Raw genomic sequence first — 15,948 nt, forward strand, 5'->3', positions numbered from 1 at the left:
TCACCTCTTTCCTGGTATGTGTGTATTTTAGAGGTGTGAATGTATGTTATGCATACATACACACTCACACACACACACATATAACATGAGCTGCACACAGAGATACTCGGCCGTCAGGAATCAGGGGTACAATTAACAATACACCAGAAGAGAAGTAGACAGGAAGCTCTACCTGTACAACAAGAAGCAATTTTGCAACCTATACAATGTCTCAAATAATTTCATAATCCTGTTTTGCTAGCTTGCTACATCTGTATGTGACTTGAATTGAAAGTTGTTGGATTCCTTGGAAACAGAAGAGTCGGGCTAGCTAGATGTGCTTACCTGAGATCCCAGAGTTGATTATAATCAAAGAGCTGGGCAGATCAGTAATGGGTTTATAATTGCTATACAGCTTCTTGCAAATTTGTAGGAAAACTTTATTAAGTCTTTCATTCCTTAGTAAAAACATTGAAGTTTGTTAGTTTTTGCTGAATGCAGACTTGATTTTTGTATTAAACTGGATTTATTAAAAGGATACATAAGCCTGGCAGCTGCTTTCACATCTTGATGTTTAAATGTTTGAATCAGCACCCTGGAACCACCCTCCCACCCCATCCCATCCCATCCCATCCCATCCCATCCCATCCCATCCCATCCCGTCCCATCCTGTCCCGTCCTGTCCCGTGCCTTCCTGTCCCGTCCTATCCCGTCCCATCCTGTCTATCCTGTCCCATCCCATCCCATCCCATCCCATCCCATCCCATCCCATCCCTGCTTCGTTATTTTTTTAAATTGTTTAAAAAATACTATTCTATGAAGCCTCCCTAGGGATCCGCTTATGAAAAATGACGGACTGCCTTTGCTGATACTGCTGTTTGCGTCGTTTTCGTTTGTCACACTGGCACAGCAGTAGCATCTTGAAAGTGTTTCTGAATGTTTTGTTACACAGTGCATAGCACATGGGGTTCACTGTGCTATTGATGTAGCAAAGCCAGTACCCCAGGTTCCAGAAAGTTTTGGGGATACAGCTGCAAAAGGTGTTCACCAGAACCATGATGTTATATGGGGTCCAGGTAATGATGAAGGCAAACAAAATGGCACTGAGTGTCTGTGCCGCTTTCTTTTCTTTGATAAGTGACATTCGTTTTCGCTTTGTGATCTGACTTCTGGTCTTCAAGGCAAACTTTTTTGCCAGGGTTGCTTCCTTGAAGGACAAGGGCAGGGCTGCAGATGCCTTGGTCACTGATGAGATGCCATCAGAAGCTGTGGTTGTCTCTGCTGACCCTGGCTGAATTGGAAGCTTAGAAAAGCTCTTTTGGAAGTTTCCACCATCCTGAACACTTTTGGGAGGGTGCAATTTTTTAGGTTTCTTTTCCTTCGATTCCGTGTCGGATTTCTGCAGTTCATCCCCTGACTCATGCAAATCTTCCGAGGAGGGTAGTTTTGTCGAACTGAGGATGGCGCTGTGACCAGGTAGCTTCAGCACGATTGAATAGATGGCTCTGGTTTCTGCAGCGATGTCTTCCTCATCAGAGGAGGCTGAATTCTCAAGGGAGGCAGCAGCATCATTGTTGTTCCAGCTGTCGCTGCTGCTGTGCTCTTGGTCCCCCTGGTCTGCGTTGGGTTCCCAGCTCTTCATTGTGAGCCAGAAGTGGCAGCGTCTGTATTTCCTTCGGGTGGAGCGTTTCATGCTCTGCCGCTGCAGCTCGTAGCTGCTGCAGCTCCGGGAGCTGCCTGTCTGGTGGACGAAGCGTGCTGCCTCTGCTTCACTGCCCGAAGCCTGTAGCCCTGCTAACTCTTTGGTGCGTTTCTCGGTCTCCTTGTAGATCCTCCAATACAAAATACTCATAATGGTGACTGGCAAGTAAAAGGCAGCTATGGCAGTGCCAAAAGTGATGATAGGTTCACTTAGAAACTGGATGAAACATTCATCAGGAGGCACAGTCCTCTCACCAACAAAATACTGCCAGAACAAGATGGCAGGGGCCCAAAGAACAAAAGAGATGATCCATGCTAAACCAATCATCACCCCAGCCCTTTTGGTTGTTCGTTTGGCTCTGTATGTAAGTGGCCTAGTGATGGAAAAATACCTGTCAAAACTTATGACAAGGAGATTCATGACAGAGGCATTACTGGCGACATAGTCAATGGAGAGCCAAAGATCACAGGCCAAGTTTCCCAAAGCCCAGTGGTCCATGATGATGTATGTGGTGTAAAGATTCATGGAAATAACACCGATGATCAAATCTGCACAAGCAAGACTCAACAAGAAGTAGTTGTTGACTGTTTTCAGCTGTTTGTTAACCTTAAATGCAACAATCACTAGGATGTTTCCTATGATGGTCACCAGTGCAAGGATCCCAGTGAGGAAAGCAATCAAAACTACTTGCCAGACAGTGTGTCCACCCAGAGGGTCTTTGCTTGTGGCATTTAGGGACATGTTTGTTGATTCCACAGTGGAGAAGGGAAAACTCTCTGTGGTCTGAGGGAAATCATAGCTGCCGATGAGCGATGCTGCTTCATCAAGGAGTCCTGGCCCATGCGAATCTCTCCTCCAGAAGGAGCTCACATTTGAAAACAGGGGCGAGGCTGAACTATTATTTTGCATGATCATTGTGGCTCTCTGACATAGTCTGCAGCAGGGAAAAAACAAACAAAAATCAAGTGAACAGGTGAAGATGGTAAATAGATAATCGTCCTCATACTCATACATCAAATCCCTTCAGCACTCTGAAAGATGTCTTTAAAAGCCAAGCTGCCTGTGACACATTCCAAGTCAAACATGTATGTGGTAGTACTCAGCTTACAGCTTTGATTAATCTGAGCTCTTTGTAGTAATCGCTAGTGTTTCCTTAAAAACAGTCTGTCACAGAGGAACCAAAATCCCAGGAGAATTTGAACCAGCGGTAGTATTAAAATGCCCCCTAACTCTAAGTCTTAATTAAAACACTCTCTGATGGATCTGCCCTGAACTCTACATCTCAACAGCCCACTATCCTGCAGCCTTCAAAAACTAAATGCCAGACACATGCAACCACAAATCCTCCAAGTTCAAATCCATGCTGGTCCCCAGTGCTATCCTGGCACTAGCAAAACACAGCCCCAGCCTCTGCTGCCTCCAGCTACAGCTAATAACAAACAAAAATATTGTTCTGTCTTTCCTTAAACTATAGAGATACAAGCCAGCATCGTTTCACTGTGTGAAGCTACTCTAATCTGTGAGGCTGCAAAGATCTTTTCATTTTCACCTACATTTCGGCTACCTGATAAAGGTACAAGAAGTTCTCATTAGCGCTTTTTGCACATGCCAATATTCATTTTTCATGCATATTCATTTTTCATGCACATTTTTATACTTGGACTAAGGATTTTGTACATCTGATGACTTCAAAATGTCTTTGGGGTAACAAATGTAAAATTTCCTTTGAAAATATGGTCTCTAGAGTCAGGAAAAAATGTTTGGCAGATGTATGTTAAAGCAATCGTTAAACACTTTAGGAAAAGAGGAAAAAAGCATGAAAGGGATTCATAATTAAGCCTTAATCCTTTTCCCCAAGAACTTATGTAAAATGAAGACATGCTCAGAATAGGAATTTGGATTTCCCTTATTTCATTAACTTCTGTGGTCAACTGACTAGATTCATTGTAATAAATCAATTATATCATCAAGAAGCAAGAATTCTGATGAAAAAGTCCTTCATGGACCGCAAATGTTCAACAAAATATGCTGTCAAAGAGAAATTTTGTTCGTTTTCTAACTGTGAATCCTTCCAGAGTCAATATGTTATGGCATGAGATGAGTATCCCAATGCACTGGTGTTACACAAAATATTTACCCAAAAGAAGAGGTTTGGGGTTTGGTTCATTAATTAATTTCTAAATTCTGTTTTCCCTTGAACTGTACTTGGTTTTGTTAGCAAGCCAGAAGACAATATGTGATTTTAAATGGTGCAGTTTCTTTGCCATATGCAGTAAACAGACCAACAATTTCTTCCCTTAGCTCATGCACAATGACTAAGACAACCCCTCCCATATTTTGATATCTAGTGTAAATGAGACATTATTTTTTCTCTTTATTAATAGGAAGACAAAGTTACGATGATGCTGCCTTATTCTAATCTAATTCAATCCACTTTTAATGCATTCATCATTGTAACACACAGGACGTGAACATAATAATAACATAATAATAACAACAGTAAATATTGCTCTGGGAAATTACACAGTTAAATTTAACTCTTTTCCTGATAGAAAGATTGAAAATTTGGAGCAACTCAAATAATTTCTAAAAAGAAAAATGGTAAGATTTTTATAAGCTGTAACCTAACATTGATAACTTTGATTTTCTTAAAATCAAAGTAGGTTGAAACTAAAATGATCTTTTATCAAAAAACTTTGACATTCCAAGTTTTCTTTTCTATGCAAAGTTCATATGAAAGAAATGTGCAGTTTTGCATGAAATTTCAGGCAAAAAGATATTCTGAAAATTTCTCAAGCTGCTCCTCTAAAATGTTCAGTATTTTTTACCATTTCAATTGTTCCTTTCCCAGGAAAATCTAAATGAGCTTCTCTGACACAATTTCACCATGTCCTTGCCATCTATTAGGAAAGCTGTGGGACACAATATGTTTCTTTTTTTTCTTCCTCAAGATATACTGCTTCTGACTATGGAGCTGGTGTATCTACCATACAGCTGGATGTGTCCTCATCGATCCCTATCATACTGCTTCAAAGAAGCTGAAGAAGTCAAATCTGCACTGCATGAGAGAGAGACTCATCCCACCTACACTAATGAAAAGAAAGTCTGCAGAAAGTCATTTACAAAAAGGCAAGCAGAGGTCTGGACAAGAAGCACGCTCTCTTGTTTTTCATTCACACCCCCTCAGGCACACTCATACCAGCTCACTCCCTTGCCTTGACCAAAGACGACATTCATTTACATGTCTATAAAAATGGAGATCCCACATACTCAAAAATTACAAATGAAGGCCCACGGAAACCCAATGTACAATAATGAAGACAGTGAAGCAGTATTCAAGTTTGCCTTGCCCCTTCCAATGCGTGGGTGAAACAAACAAACAGTTCACTTGTGAGCAACCACTTAAGCAAGTGTTGACAATGTTCTTGCCAGTTGTTTATGGGCCAGGGTGGTTACTCACAGTGGGGAAAAAAACTTTGACTCAAACAGGATTGCTGGAAACCGTCCTTCTTGCAATGTCTTCCTAGGAAGCAGGCATCTTTTCCAGAGCTGTCAGATAGGATGAGGTCAAAACCAGAATAGTATGAGAGAGATCTGAAATAATGATATTTGCTAAATATATGCCAGAAATTATTAATGTTATAGGGTGCAGACCTTCCTTCACTGACATTGGGGACAGAAAGCAGAGGATGAAAGCCAGAAAGCATCCTCTCCACAGACATCCACTTGTAAAACCTCTACAAGGTAACAGCCAACATTGTCAAGTATTGATTGAGAAGTCTGACAGGTAAGTTTAGATGGCGATGATATCATTATGCTGCTTTATCATAAACAAAGACAAGTTAGTATCTTCTAATACACAAGAAAGGACCAGGCAGAAGATACTGATAAAGGAAATTAAACTTTCACTACAGGGCATAGAATAAAAACCAGTATCACTTAGAAGTGATAGTAGAAATAACAGTATCACTAAGAAATAAAAATAGTTGACAGTTTGGTAGTGCTTCCCATTTGCATTGCATAACACAACCATAAACTAACCTAAGTGTTAGCCTTGGAAGTCCGAAACAACCACCACATAAAAGATACAAATAATCTTGCAAAATTGATGTGTAAATGCTGCACTATCCATCACTAAGTCCATAAACTGATTGTGAATTCTGTTTAATTGTAGAGTTTGAAATGGAACTTCAATGTAAATTAACCAATAAATCCTTTCAGAAATGCCATGCTTTGAAACACTCCTCACAAGGAAGCCTGGGAAAACCAGCTGCAGTCTTTCAAGATGCCGAGCAAGTGCTGGAGCCAAACCTTTATTTCTCAGGTCAGTTCTCCCATCCCTGGACTTCAAAGTAACTTCTCTAAGCCACTGTTTCAATGAAAACCTGCACAGTCCTTAGCAGTACAGTAACTGAGGAAGAGGAGGGACTGAGAGCAACCCACCGACAGCTCCCTGCTGCCCAGTGCAATCCTGCAAGCCGGAACTCGGCTTTTTATAATCCTCGGGCACTAAAGGGACCCCTAAACTCACACTGACTGGACTATTTGATAAAATGGAAGTGCTAGCAGGACAATGGGTACAGTCTTTTGTTATTCTGGCTCTTCTACAAGCTCTTGTAACTGAACCGTTTAATTCAATAAAAAATGTATTACCCATATGCTTGTCTGCATAGGAAAAAACTATCACTACCGCCACCACCACCATAACATACCAGATCAGCGCAACTGGATTTTCTTGCCTTTAGGAAGCCAAAGCAAGCTAAGTTACCCATTATTTTCCAAAACAGCCAGGCATTTTCTGCTTTCTCTCTAAGAAGTGCTACAGGGAAAGAGAGCGTGTCCTGGGTTCGACAAGACAACAGCATGATCAGCAGTACAGCCCGCCAGCACCTGCCCAGCAAGCCAGGCTCAGAGACAGAACGATGTGCAACCAAGTGGGAAAGCAGCCACAAATATTTTGGTAAAACAAACAGTGCAGCACAGCCTGAGTGAGGCAAATGAACCAAACTGTGAAATGATTATAGGTTTATATACCAGGTTAAGAGTTTACAAATTACTGATACGATACACTACATTACAATTTCAAGCCAGGGAGTAACAAAGGAAACTGTTTTTAGCCCAAGAATATATAATTACTTACCTAAGACTACTTCTATGCTATTCACCATGGTTTGGGTTTTTTTTGTTCTTGTTTCTGCTTTTTAATAAGAGCTTATGAAAGGTACAGGCCAGAGAACACCAGAGGCAATGTACACTTCCCAGCATTATTCAGGGAAAGTGTAGGCCCAGTACAGGCAATGGCTATACAAACATTCACATACATCCTTCCCAATGTGCCTCTGCTCCCTGCCCCACTGGAGGGACTGAGATATTAGATATCTCACTAAGACCCATTGGCAGGGAAGGAGAAAGCTACAGAAATGGTCACTAATTTTAATAAATGGGTATAACGGATTTGAAAGCCTGAATTTTTGGAATAGTCTAATTCATTGCACATGGCTGTAAATAGAAAGTAAAATAGAATAGACAGTAGGAACAGTTCTGTCACACATTTTCACTGCATTTCATTTCTCTCTGCTTATTTCATATTTCAGTGGTTTTGTGAATAATTCACATTTCAGTTCACCAAATTTTTTCCTTTCCTTAAACCTTCCTATTCACAAACAGACACCGTCCATTTTTGCAGTGAAGTCTATTTTCTCGCTGTCTTTAAAGCGCTCTAAGATGCATTTTCCGGGAAGTCAGACGGCACTCTATGGCCTTGGCTAGATGTGAGCTCAAAACCCGCAAGCCTTTACGATTGAAGAATTTCACATCTCATCTGTTTGCACAGACAAGAAAATTGCTTTCCTTATTTTTCTATTTTCCTCTGCATTGCTATTGTATACACATTAGCCTAATCAGCAGAGAACTCCATGGGGTGAATTAGAAAACCGTTTTCTAACATAAAGAAACCAAGCCTTCCGAACGCTTAATGCAGTTACCTAAACTAGCACATAAGGTTCGTTCCAAAACTAATATTTGGTAAAATAAAAATATATATGAATTTTAAAGTTTTCCTGAAATTATTCCCAAGATTACATCTACCTATTTTTCAAATCGCACAGAGTTTGTTCTCAAATACAATAAAGAATTTTAAAAACTTGAAATGAAAAAAATGAAGATGCAAGTAATCACACTAGCATTCACGGTTTTACATTTATTATATAGCAGCTCACACCACTTGCAGTTAGTGTAGCACAAGCTACAGGATTCCTTATGAATGTGTATGTGATAACAGGAAGCACAGTGTAATTATCAGTGAGCAGGACCCCAGATTGACCATGACTTACTTACACTAATGATTAAATATATTACACTCAATATAGTTTTGCATCTTTGCAGAATGAGAATAAGAGCCATAGAAATCAATCCCATTATGAAATATCCTGGCCACTGTCTTACACGTTCACAGTAGATACAAACTAATAACTTGATATACTCTTATACTTTTATATGTATACACATAAGAATACACATATACACATAAGAATATATACATACAAATATGTCACATATAATGTGACAAAAGTATGTGTGTATATAGCTGCAGATGAAAGTATATGTATATATCTGCAGATATATATATACACGAGTGTGTGTATATATCTATGCATATGTGTGTATATATATACACACACATATATATCTGTGGATATATATACACATACTTTTGTCACATTATTCCAAATACTGGTTTATGGAAAGACTGTATCTTTCACTAATTAGCTATCAACTTGATATAGATAAAGCTCAGTCAAACATAACCCACTAACACTTCAACCCAAGCTCTTCCATTTTCCATCCATAAAGATGTTTTGCTTACACTTACCAAAATTACCTAGATTTAATGTCAGTGCTTTAAAATTGCTTTTGTGATTAATGAATTAGATTTGCTTATTATTTGCTTACTGTGTTGCTGCTGCTAGTGTGTGAGGTCTAGCATGAGCAAAGTAGGAACTAATTTCTTTAATCATACATATTGGTTACATTACTTTGGAGAGCGTTTAGAGAACCTAATGCACAGCACCAAGCAGCAGAAGGGAGCATCCCTCCTGGGGAAGAGAACCTCAAGTGTTCCTGCTGGGACGCATAAGGATGCCACACTGGGAGCACCTGGGACTGCCCACCTAACACAGCCAGGAAATTCGGTATCTAAAGCTGGGCCATGGGAAAAGCCTCTTTTATGCCTTAATTTGCCAATTAGCTTTTGCCAAACATCTACCATCTCCTTCACTTGGACCGAGAGGCTTACGTTCATACCGCCCAGCTGCACCTGCACCAGCCACTGCAGGCCTCACTTGCTTATACTGTGTTTGCTCTTCCAAACACTTCATGTAGTACGAACCCTTCACCGAGGGTTTTTATACTATGATAGAAATGTAACTTTGAATACTAATGTGTTTTAATGGCCAGTGATTTCAGTGGAAACATCTGCTTATTTACACAGCTACAAAAGTAAGAATAAATACTGAGTTACCACTAGGACCAGAAAAGAAAAAAAATCTCAGACGTATTGCATCTGTTGCCATTTCAAAAATCCAGATGGCTATTTCTGATCCCTTGCACACACTTAAGACTTCCATTTAAGATTGAATTTGTTACATGAAATGTCTAATTCTCTTGCATAATTTTTGCAAATATGCCATAAATAACAAACATACATCCTAGTCTGCATAGTTTAAAGGACAGTAATTTTAACAGATATTCACATTTGCTGAATAAGTGTTTCTATGCTATTTATTATTTATTTATTCTTTAGCCTCAGTGACCCAATACTCATTGACTCCATGGCTTTTAGTTTCATAGTAATCCTGTCTTGAAATCCTCTAAAATGATTCCAGGGAGAAGCTTCAGAAATGAGCTACTAATCCCAGTTGTGATATGGCCTAAGGGCAGTGAAGGTTTAGCACGGGTAGCAGCAGCAGACTTGCTGAAGGAACGGTACTTGTCTTTCTCAGGCACGTGCACTTGGTGGTTATTGTCTGAACAACTCGTACAGAACAAAGTGAAACCTTCAAAAGCCTGAGCTTGGATGTGTCTACAATTTTCAAATGCTTGAAAACCAGAGCAAATCAGGTCTTGCTTAATTAAGATTACAGTAAATATTGACCATCAGCTCAAACAGTTAAATCTACGAGGTGCATTCTTATGAAGAGAGGAAATTATTTGAATTCCAGGCAGTTTCTCTTTCAGAGAGCTTTATTGGAATTGCATCCCATCTGTCTGATTGATATTGGAGGAAACAGACATGCGGTCTGAAACGTAGTCAGAATGACAAACAAATACTGAGAGTTTTACTCGCTTTGAGCAACTCACTGACTTTGCAGGTATCTGGGGACAGGAAGGTTTGGCTGAGGAGTTGGTTACTGTGTTGAATTTAGATGTGATATTAGCTTGAGATGAAAGAAGAATACCAGCAATTTAATTATCTCGTTTGTGCGTGAGGTGCATATTTTTTCCTTTGATTAAAAACCTATCCCTCTTAGAGACTTCATTTTAATATTTGTTATATATACACTTTTTACATAGATTTTCTTAATATTTTTTTATTAATTATGATGTTGAATCAAAGTAATGATCTAAAATTTCACTGTACATTCGGCTATCTCTTTATGAAATACTGTCCATTGACTCCACAGACAACCCTCCCAATGTGGTATTTAAAGATCACATTGAAGTGTTGATCATGTGAAATAAAGCAATGGGAATTCTTACAGTTAACTATATTGTCCTCCCAGTTGATGTTAAATGCTAGAATACCTTGAATAGACATGGAAAAATATGTGCCCAGATAGAGAGAAAAAAATTTTCATGCCTTCTAAGTGACTTTCTTCTCTTTTGCTAAAATGGCATCCTTCTCTAAAAAAATAATAATGTTTGAGCAATTTAATATCAAGATGAGCTTGTTACCAATGCTAGATAAAACAAGTAAATTTTACTGTATTTGTAATCCAGTCCTACTTTTAGTAATCCTTGCATGCATTTAAAATCCATATTTAATGTGAGTATTAGCCTTTAAGAACCTTTACAGGGAACAACAGATCTCATTAGCAGACCTCTTTACTATCTTTAACAAAACTGCTTTAAAACAAAGTAATCAATTGATTATGCTATAAAAATAAATACATTTTTGCTTTTACTGTTTGCTCACTGACACAATATACCACCAGGGAAAACTGGAAAACAGTACAAACATTTTTCAAGTATCAAAGAAGACAGAGAGCCTGGACACTGAGCTTTAAAGAAGCTCACCTGACACACAATTCTCAATTTCATTTGTCTGCAAGAAGAAAATGAAATGACAAAATGCTGTCAAGCCTTGAAACCAGAAGACTGAAAATATTTTTTCTGGAAATCCTTTCCACGGAGGGAAAACAAATAGCCCAAACTAAAAAACATAAATAAAACCTCAAACCACAGTTTTGATTTTCTGCGTTTTCAAACACTATGTTTTTTTTCTTCGGAAAGTAATTCCATTTTCTGTCAACTTCACGCTGAATCTCAGATATTTTTTGACAAATGCTGCTGAAAGCAGATGAGTTCTGCTTTGTTATTTATTTAGGGAAAATAATAAAAAATACTTGTGTTTACATCAAGGTCTGGCAAAGAGCTATCAAGGCCTCTGGTCCAGCTGTCATTTTACCTGGTGTCAGGTCCTGTTATATGAAAGATCTCTAGCATCCATCGTTTAAACGTGTTAAATAATATTAGTTTAAAGTTCTCTTGAGTCTGAGAGAAACCTAAAAGGTTCTAAATTGTACTATTGCTGACCACTACATTTTCTACTGTAACGATGGCATTGCACGCAGGTGCTAAAAATGCAGACCACCTACTATAGCTTTTGTTGATGACAGATAGTTTGGCAATTTACATAAGATGCAATGAAGTGACTTGAACAATATTAAGAAACACTCCACTAAGGGAAATTTATTGTTATTGGCTTTGGTGATTAAAATATTATTTCTATCTACTGCAGCAAAACCAACACTCCCACACTGGACAGATGGTTTACTTAAAAAGCTGAAAGAAAAAAAAAAACAAACTGTTGAGACGTTTCAGCTAGAGGAGAAAAATTGCTAAGAAATAGCTATTAGCTAATTAAATCTATATAGGTATTTGGACACTGGAACTATTTATATGCAAAAGGAAATTTTATGAGAGAAACTGTGTCAGAATGTTTTGTTTTTAATCACATTGCTTATTATTTTTTCTAAATAATGCTTTAAATCATGCAATCATAATAACGTTTTAAAGCATTTTAGTTTGGTTTCAAATGAAAATTGGCATAGTTGGTCAGAAAATAACATTTTCAATGTATTTATTTATTTAATTGTATTACAGAATGGAAATTCTTAACAGCTGAGATTTGGGGATATCCTTTCATACCGATAATTTGATCAAAGCATAAAAGCATATGAAATGTGCTAGTAATTTATTAAGGAATGGATCTATTGCCAGGGAGGTAAAGAATTCTGTGTGTGCCCTTTTTAAAAATTATATTTCATTAATACAGTTGCAAGCAAAATGCTATGATATAGTTGAAATGGAATATTTTTTACCTTAATGGAACACCTTGGTAAATAATCAGACAAAAAGGGAAAATGCTTTGTTTCAACATGTCACTGGAAATATTTGTATAAATGCTATGTTTCATTATTCACCGGTACATTTTAAGCCAATCTTTCCATCTGTTTAAAAGTGTAGTTTAATACCCACTAGGTGGCACAATAGTTATTCAGAAGCAAAAGTCTGAACTTTGCAACAAAATCTTAACTAGCCTCTCGTAAAGCTTATGTCTTATAACCAACCACATCATATCTATTCTTTGATAGGGACAGCAGTTAAAAGAAATGCATGTCATCCAAATATTGGTCTGAACCAAACTAGCAGCCAAATTACCAAAAAATGTGTTTTGTGCTGTAGCCTAACTTCTTTTTTTTTTTTTTTTTTTTTTTTTCTGGAATAGACATATCTGAAAGTCCTGGTGGAATTCCACAATTTAATCAAAATGGCCCATTACAAACTCCAACCCCCTGTATGCATGCTGCCAGGAATTCGTAAAGTCTCTGGGAAATCGGTGGTAGCAGGCACTGCAGATTTTAATGCATGCAAGCAATTGTTCTCTACTCAGATACAGACAAGTAATTAAATAATACTCCAATGTTATAATCATTTTTAGGGTTTGTTCACAGGGTTGTTTTGTTGGGTTTTTTTCAGTTGTTTGCTTTTTTGAGTTACACAGCAAGATAAATGGAGACATGTCCAATGAAAATAGTCCTGACACAGAGGGAGGAGGTGGTAATGAAAAATTTATTTTGAGTTATTCTACATAAATGCCTGTTGGTAACCCTTGTGACAGGGTCCTCTTCCTACTAGCATTTCATGAGGTTGCTACATGTTTGTTTGCTTGAATATCTGTCTTTTCTGCCTACTTGAAATATATCCCAAGAGTCTGAAGTTTTTGAACTACAGTCTTAAAAAATCAGTTCTAGTATAAAGGATACACATTCACAAAGCGGTGATTTTATTCAGTGTGCAGAATGGACATGCTCCAGCAATTAATCGCAGTTGCACAGCAGAGCCCGGGTTTCTTTAAGACCCTCTTGCCTTATGGTTGTAGGAGGTATGTAGTAAAGGAGGCACAAGAATGAGGAGGAAAAAGGAAGGACTCGCAGTTAAGTAACTCAAGTGTATTCCTAATTCTGTCACGGGGTTTCCACACAGTACAGGAGGAGTGACTTATGCAGATCTTTAAAATAATATCACCGTACCTTGAAAGGATACTGCAAAGCTGAATTTAGTAACTCATAGGCATTCTTCAGCTTTTGTATATGCAGTTTTGCAAAACAAATGATCTTGAACTACATCTTTGCAGGTTTTCATCTGCATGCTTCTAAAATGTTAAAATCATTCAATCAACAAAAAAGACAATTTTTTAAATTCAGCAACTATATATTCATCTACTACACTACAAGTTTTCTACTCACTATCTAGCTAACACACTCACTGTACTCTGCATTCCCCCCTTGTTGCTGTTTCTGAGGATTCATGCATTCTCATATGGCAAATAGAAAGACATGGAGATATAATTACATTAGCTGTAAAGGTTGCTATCTAAGTAACAGGATTTTGCTTCTGAAATAAGAAGGTAAAGTGGACTCATGGTTGTTTGCATTTGCTCTTTCAAGCCTACAAAACCTGCATTTTGCAAACCCATTACAGTCTAGGATAATCAACAAGAGACTTAAAATCAGCAGTCCTAGCTAAATTAGAAGGAAAATATTTCTGCCAGCTTTGATAGTGTTGCTCAAATGGCAAGTATAATATGTTACTTCCAGAAAGGAAGTGGAAAGCTAGAAGAAAGAGAATGTGCACCTAGAAAAAAATATCTCCTGCCCTGAAGGGTCAGAGGAATTTTAATGCTTGAACTAAGAATAGGGATGCATGCCGCACGTGGTTTCACTGAGTCCCATTGCTCAAAAAAAGAAGTATTAATGCTTCATTAAGTATGAAGTATTCCCATCCATTCATCTGCTTTTATCTTCCAGCTGCCCCACTTTTATGCTTTGGTTTGCCAGTGAGCTGTACTTCCAGGCTGCCATTCAGGAGAGTATTTTGTTTTTTTTTTTTTTTTTAACCTTTCTTGGCAGTCCTATAGTGATACATGTGGGTAAAAGCTCCTAGGACTGAGAAGTCTTAATTAGGTAAGTATCTGCAGCAATCCATGGACAGACTCCAGATGAGGTAAATGGATTTGGGGCTTCTGCTGGTGGACATCTGAGCAAAGGACAAATGGAAACCTCAGTTGCTGCTCTTGGTACCCTCCCCTCCCATTTCTTGCAGGATGAAAGGTTTACTGTAGAAGGTCCAGTGTGGGCTCCGCCTCTTGTTCACCTGCATGACCTGAGCAACAGCTCCCAGAGATGTTTTAAATTCAGTATTCCCAGTTTGCAGGGCTTGTGAGCTGGTTCCCTGTGTTCAGAGAGAAGCTTGTACTGTAGTGTCAGCGTGCTCTCCTAAAAAACCTGCCCTGTGGGCCAGGGGATGTTCTTTGGAGAGGAAGAGGTATAGCCAGGGTTTGCACTAGGGGAAAAGTGAATGATCAGTGTAAACTGCACGTGCTTGTGATTGTTTGTGTCTTAAAAGCTCCTGGAGCCCTGCATGAAATTTCACTGTACAAACAACAACAATCTGGATAAAGATAAAAGGAACATGGAATATAAAATACAGTGGAAGGAATGACAGAAGGTAAAACAACTGAATAGGTAGAGCATGGTAAAGAGATTATTAAGATGCAATCTGATAACTCCTTATGGGAACCTGAACTCAGCGTGGAAAGCAGGGAGGGCATGCAGGCAATCGTTCCTTTTGGGATAAGGATTCTTGTATCTCAAAGTAGCAACAAAATCACTTGAAATAAAAAGACATTTCCATTAGTTGGAGCAGCAATTCTCTGTCATCAGTCCTCCCTCTTCCTATGGTAGCCCTCATGGCTTACTCTGTAAGAAACTGAGACTATTACAACCACAGCTATAGTTAGGAGAGGAGTCCAGTTATAATGGAGTGAAGATGTCAAGAACAGCTGGGGCTTGTAATCCCCTTCTACAGAAATAAGCATGTTCAGTGATGAACTATTCAAACTTAAGCAAGAAAAAAATTGCTTGAGAGCTGCTGGAAAAAATGCCTCTATCCTAAAGAACCTAAATTTTTGTTTGTCACAGCAGAAATACAAATTCAAAGAGTAGGAAGGGAAGAACAAGGGTTCTGTTAATAATATCAGAATTTTACAGAGCAAGATGAGTGCACAAAGTTGTTTTGGCATATATTATAAAAAAACCAATGTCTTATTTCTCATAGGTGTGACAGGAAAAGTGCCAGCGATGACCTTAGTGAAGAGAAGGAAGAAGGCACACTACCTCCCAGACTTTCAGGAAACCCACCCCTTGTGTTAAATAAATAAATAAATAAAAAATCCCTCACCCAGTTACTTCTGGTTTACACCATTTCAGCTGAGACCGAGATCTGATCGCAGATGCTTGGTACGGTAGCATGAAGAACAGAGCTAAAAAGAGAATCAGGTTTCCAAAGAGACCAGGCATTATGGAGGAGCCAGTGACTCGGCGCAGCGAGCTGAGGCCAGGTGATGGCAGACAGACACGTGAGCCTCGGAGCCAAGTCCTTCTTCCTGCCAATTCCAGCTGCTGCAGAGCAAGTGTCTGAGCAAA

General features: G+C 38.7%; 1 protein-coding gene across 1 annotated transcript in view; it reads right to left on the reverse strand.

The window, feature by feature from the left end:
• Window positions 1–751: 751 nt before the first annotated feature.
• The window catches only part of CHRM3 (cholinergic receptor muscarinic 3), a 289,836-nt gene continuing 274,639 nt past the window's right edge, over window positions 752–15,948 (reverse strand). The window contains exon 4 of the mRNA XM_052805705.1: window positions 752–2,615. Coding sequence (XP_052661665.1) covers window positions 794–2,615 — 1,822 coding nt within the window. The 3' untranslated portion in view covers window positions 752–793. The remainder of the gene's footprint in view (window positions 2,616–15,948) is intronic.

Source organism: Harpia harpyja, chromosome 13 (genome assembly GCF_026419915.1).
Source record: "Harpia harpyja isolate bHarHar1 chromosome 13, bHarHar1 primary haplotype, whole genome shotgun sequence".
NCBI classification, from domain to species: Eukaryota; Metazoa; Chordata; class Aves; order Accipitriformes; family Accipitridae; genus Harpia; species Harpia harpyja.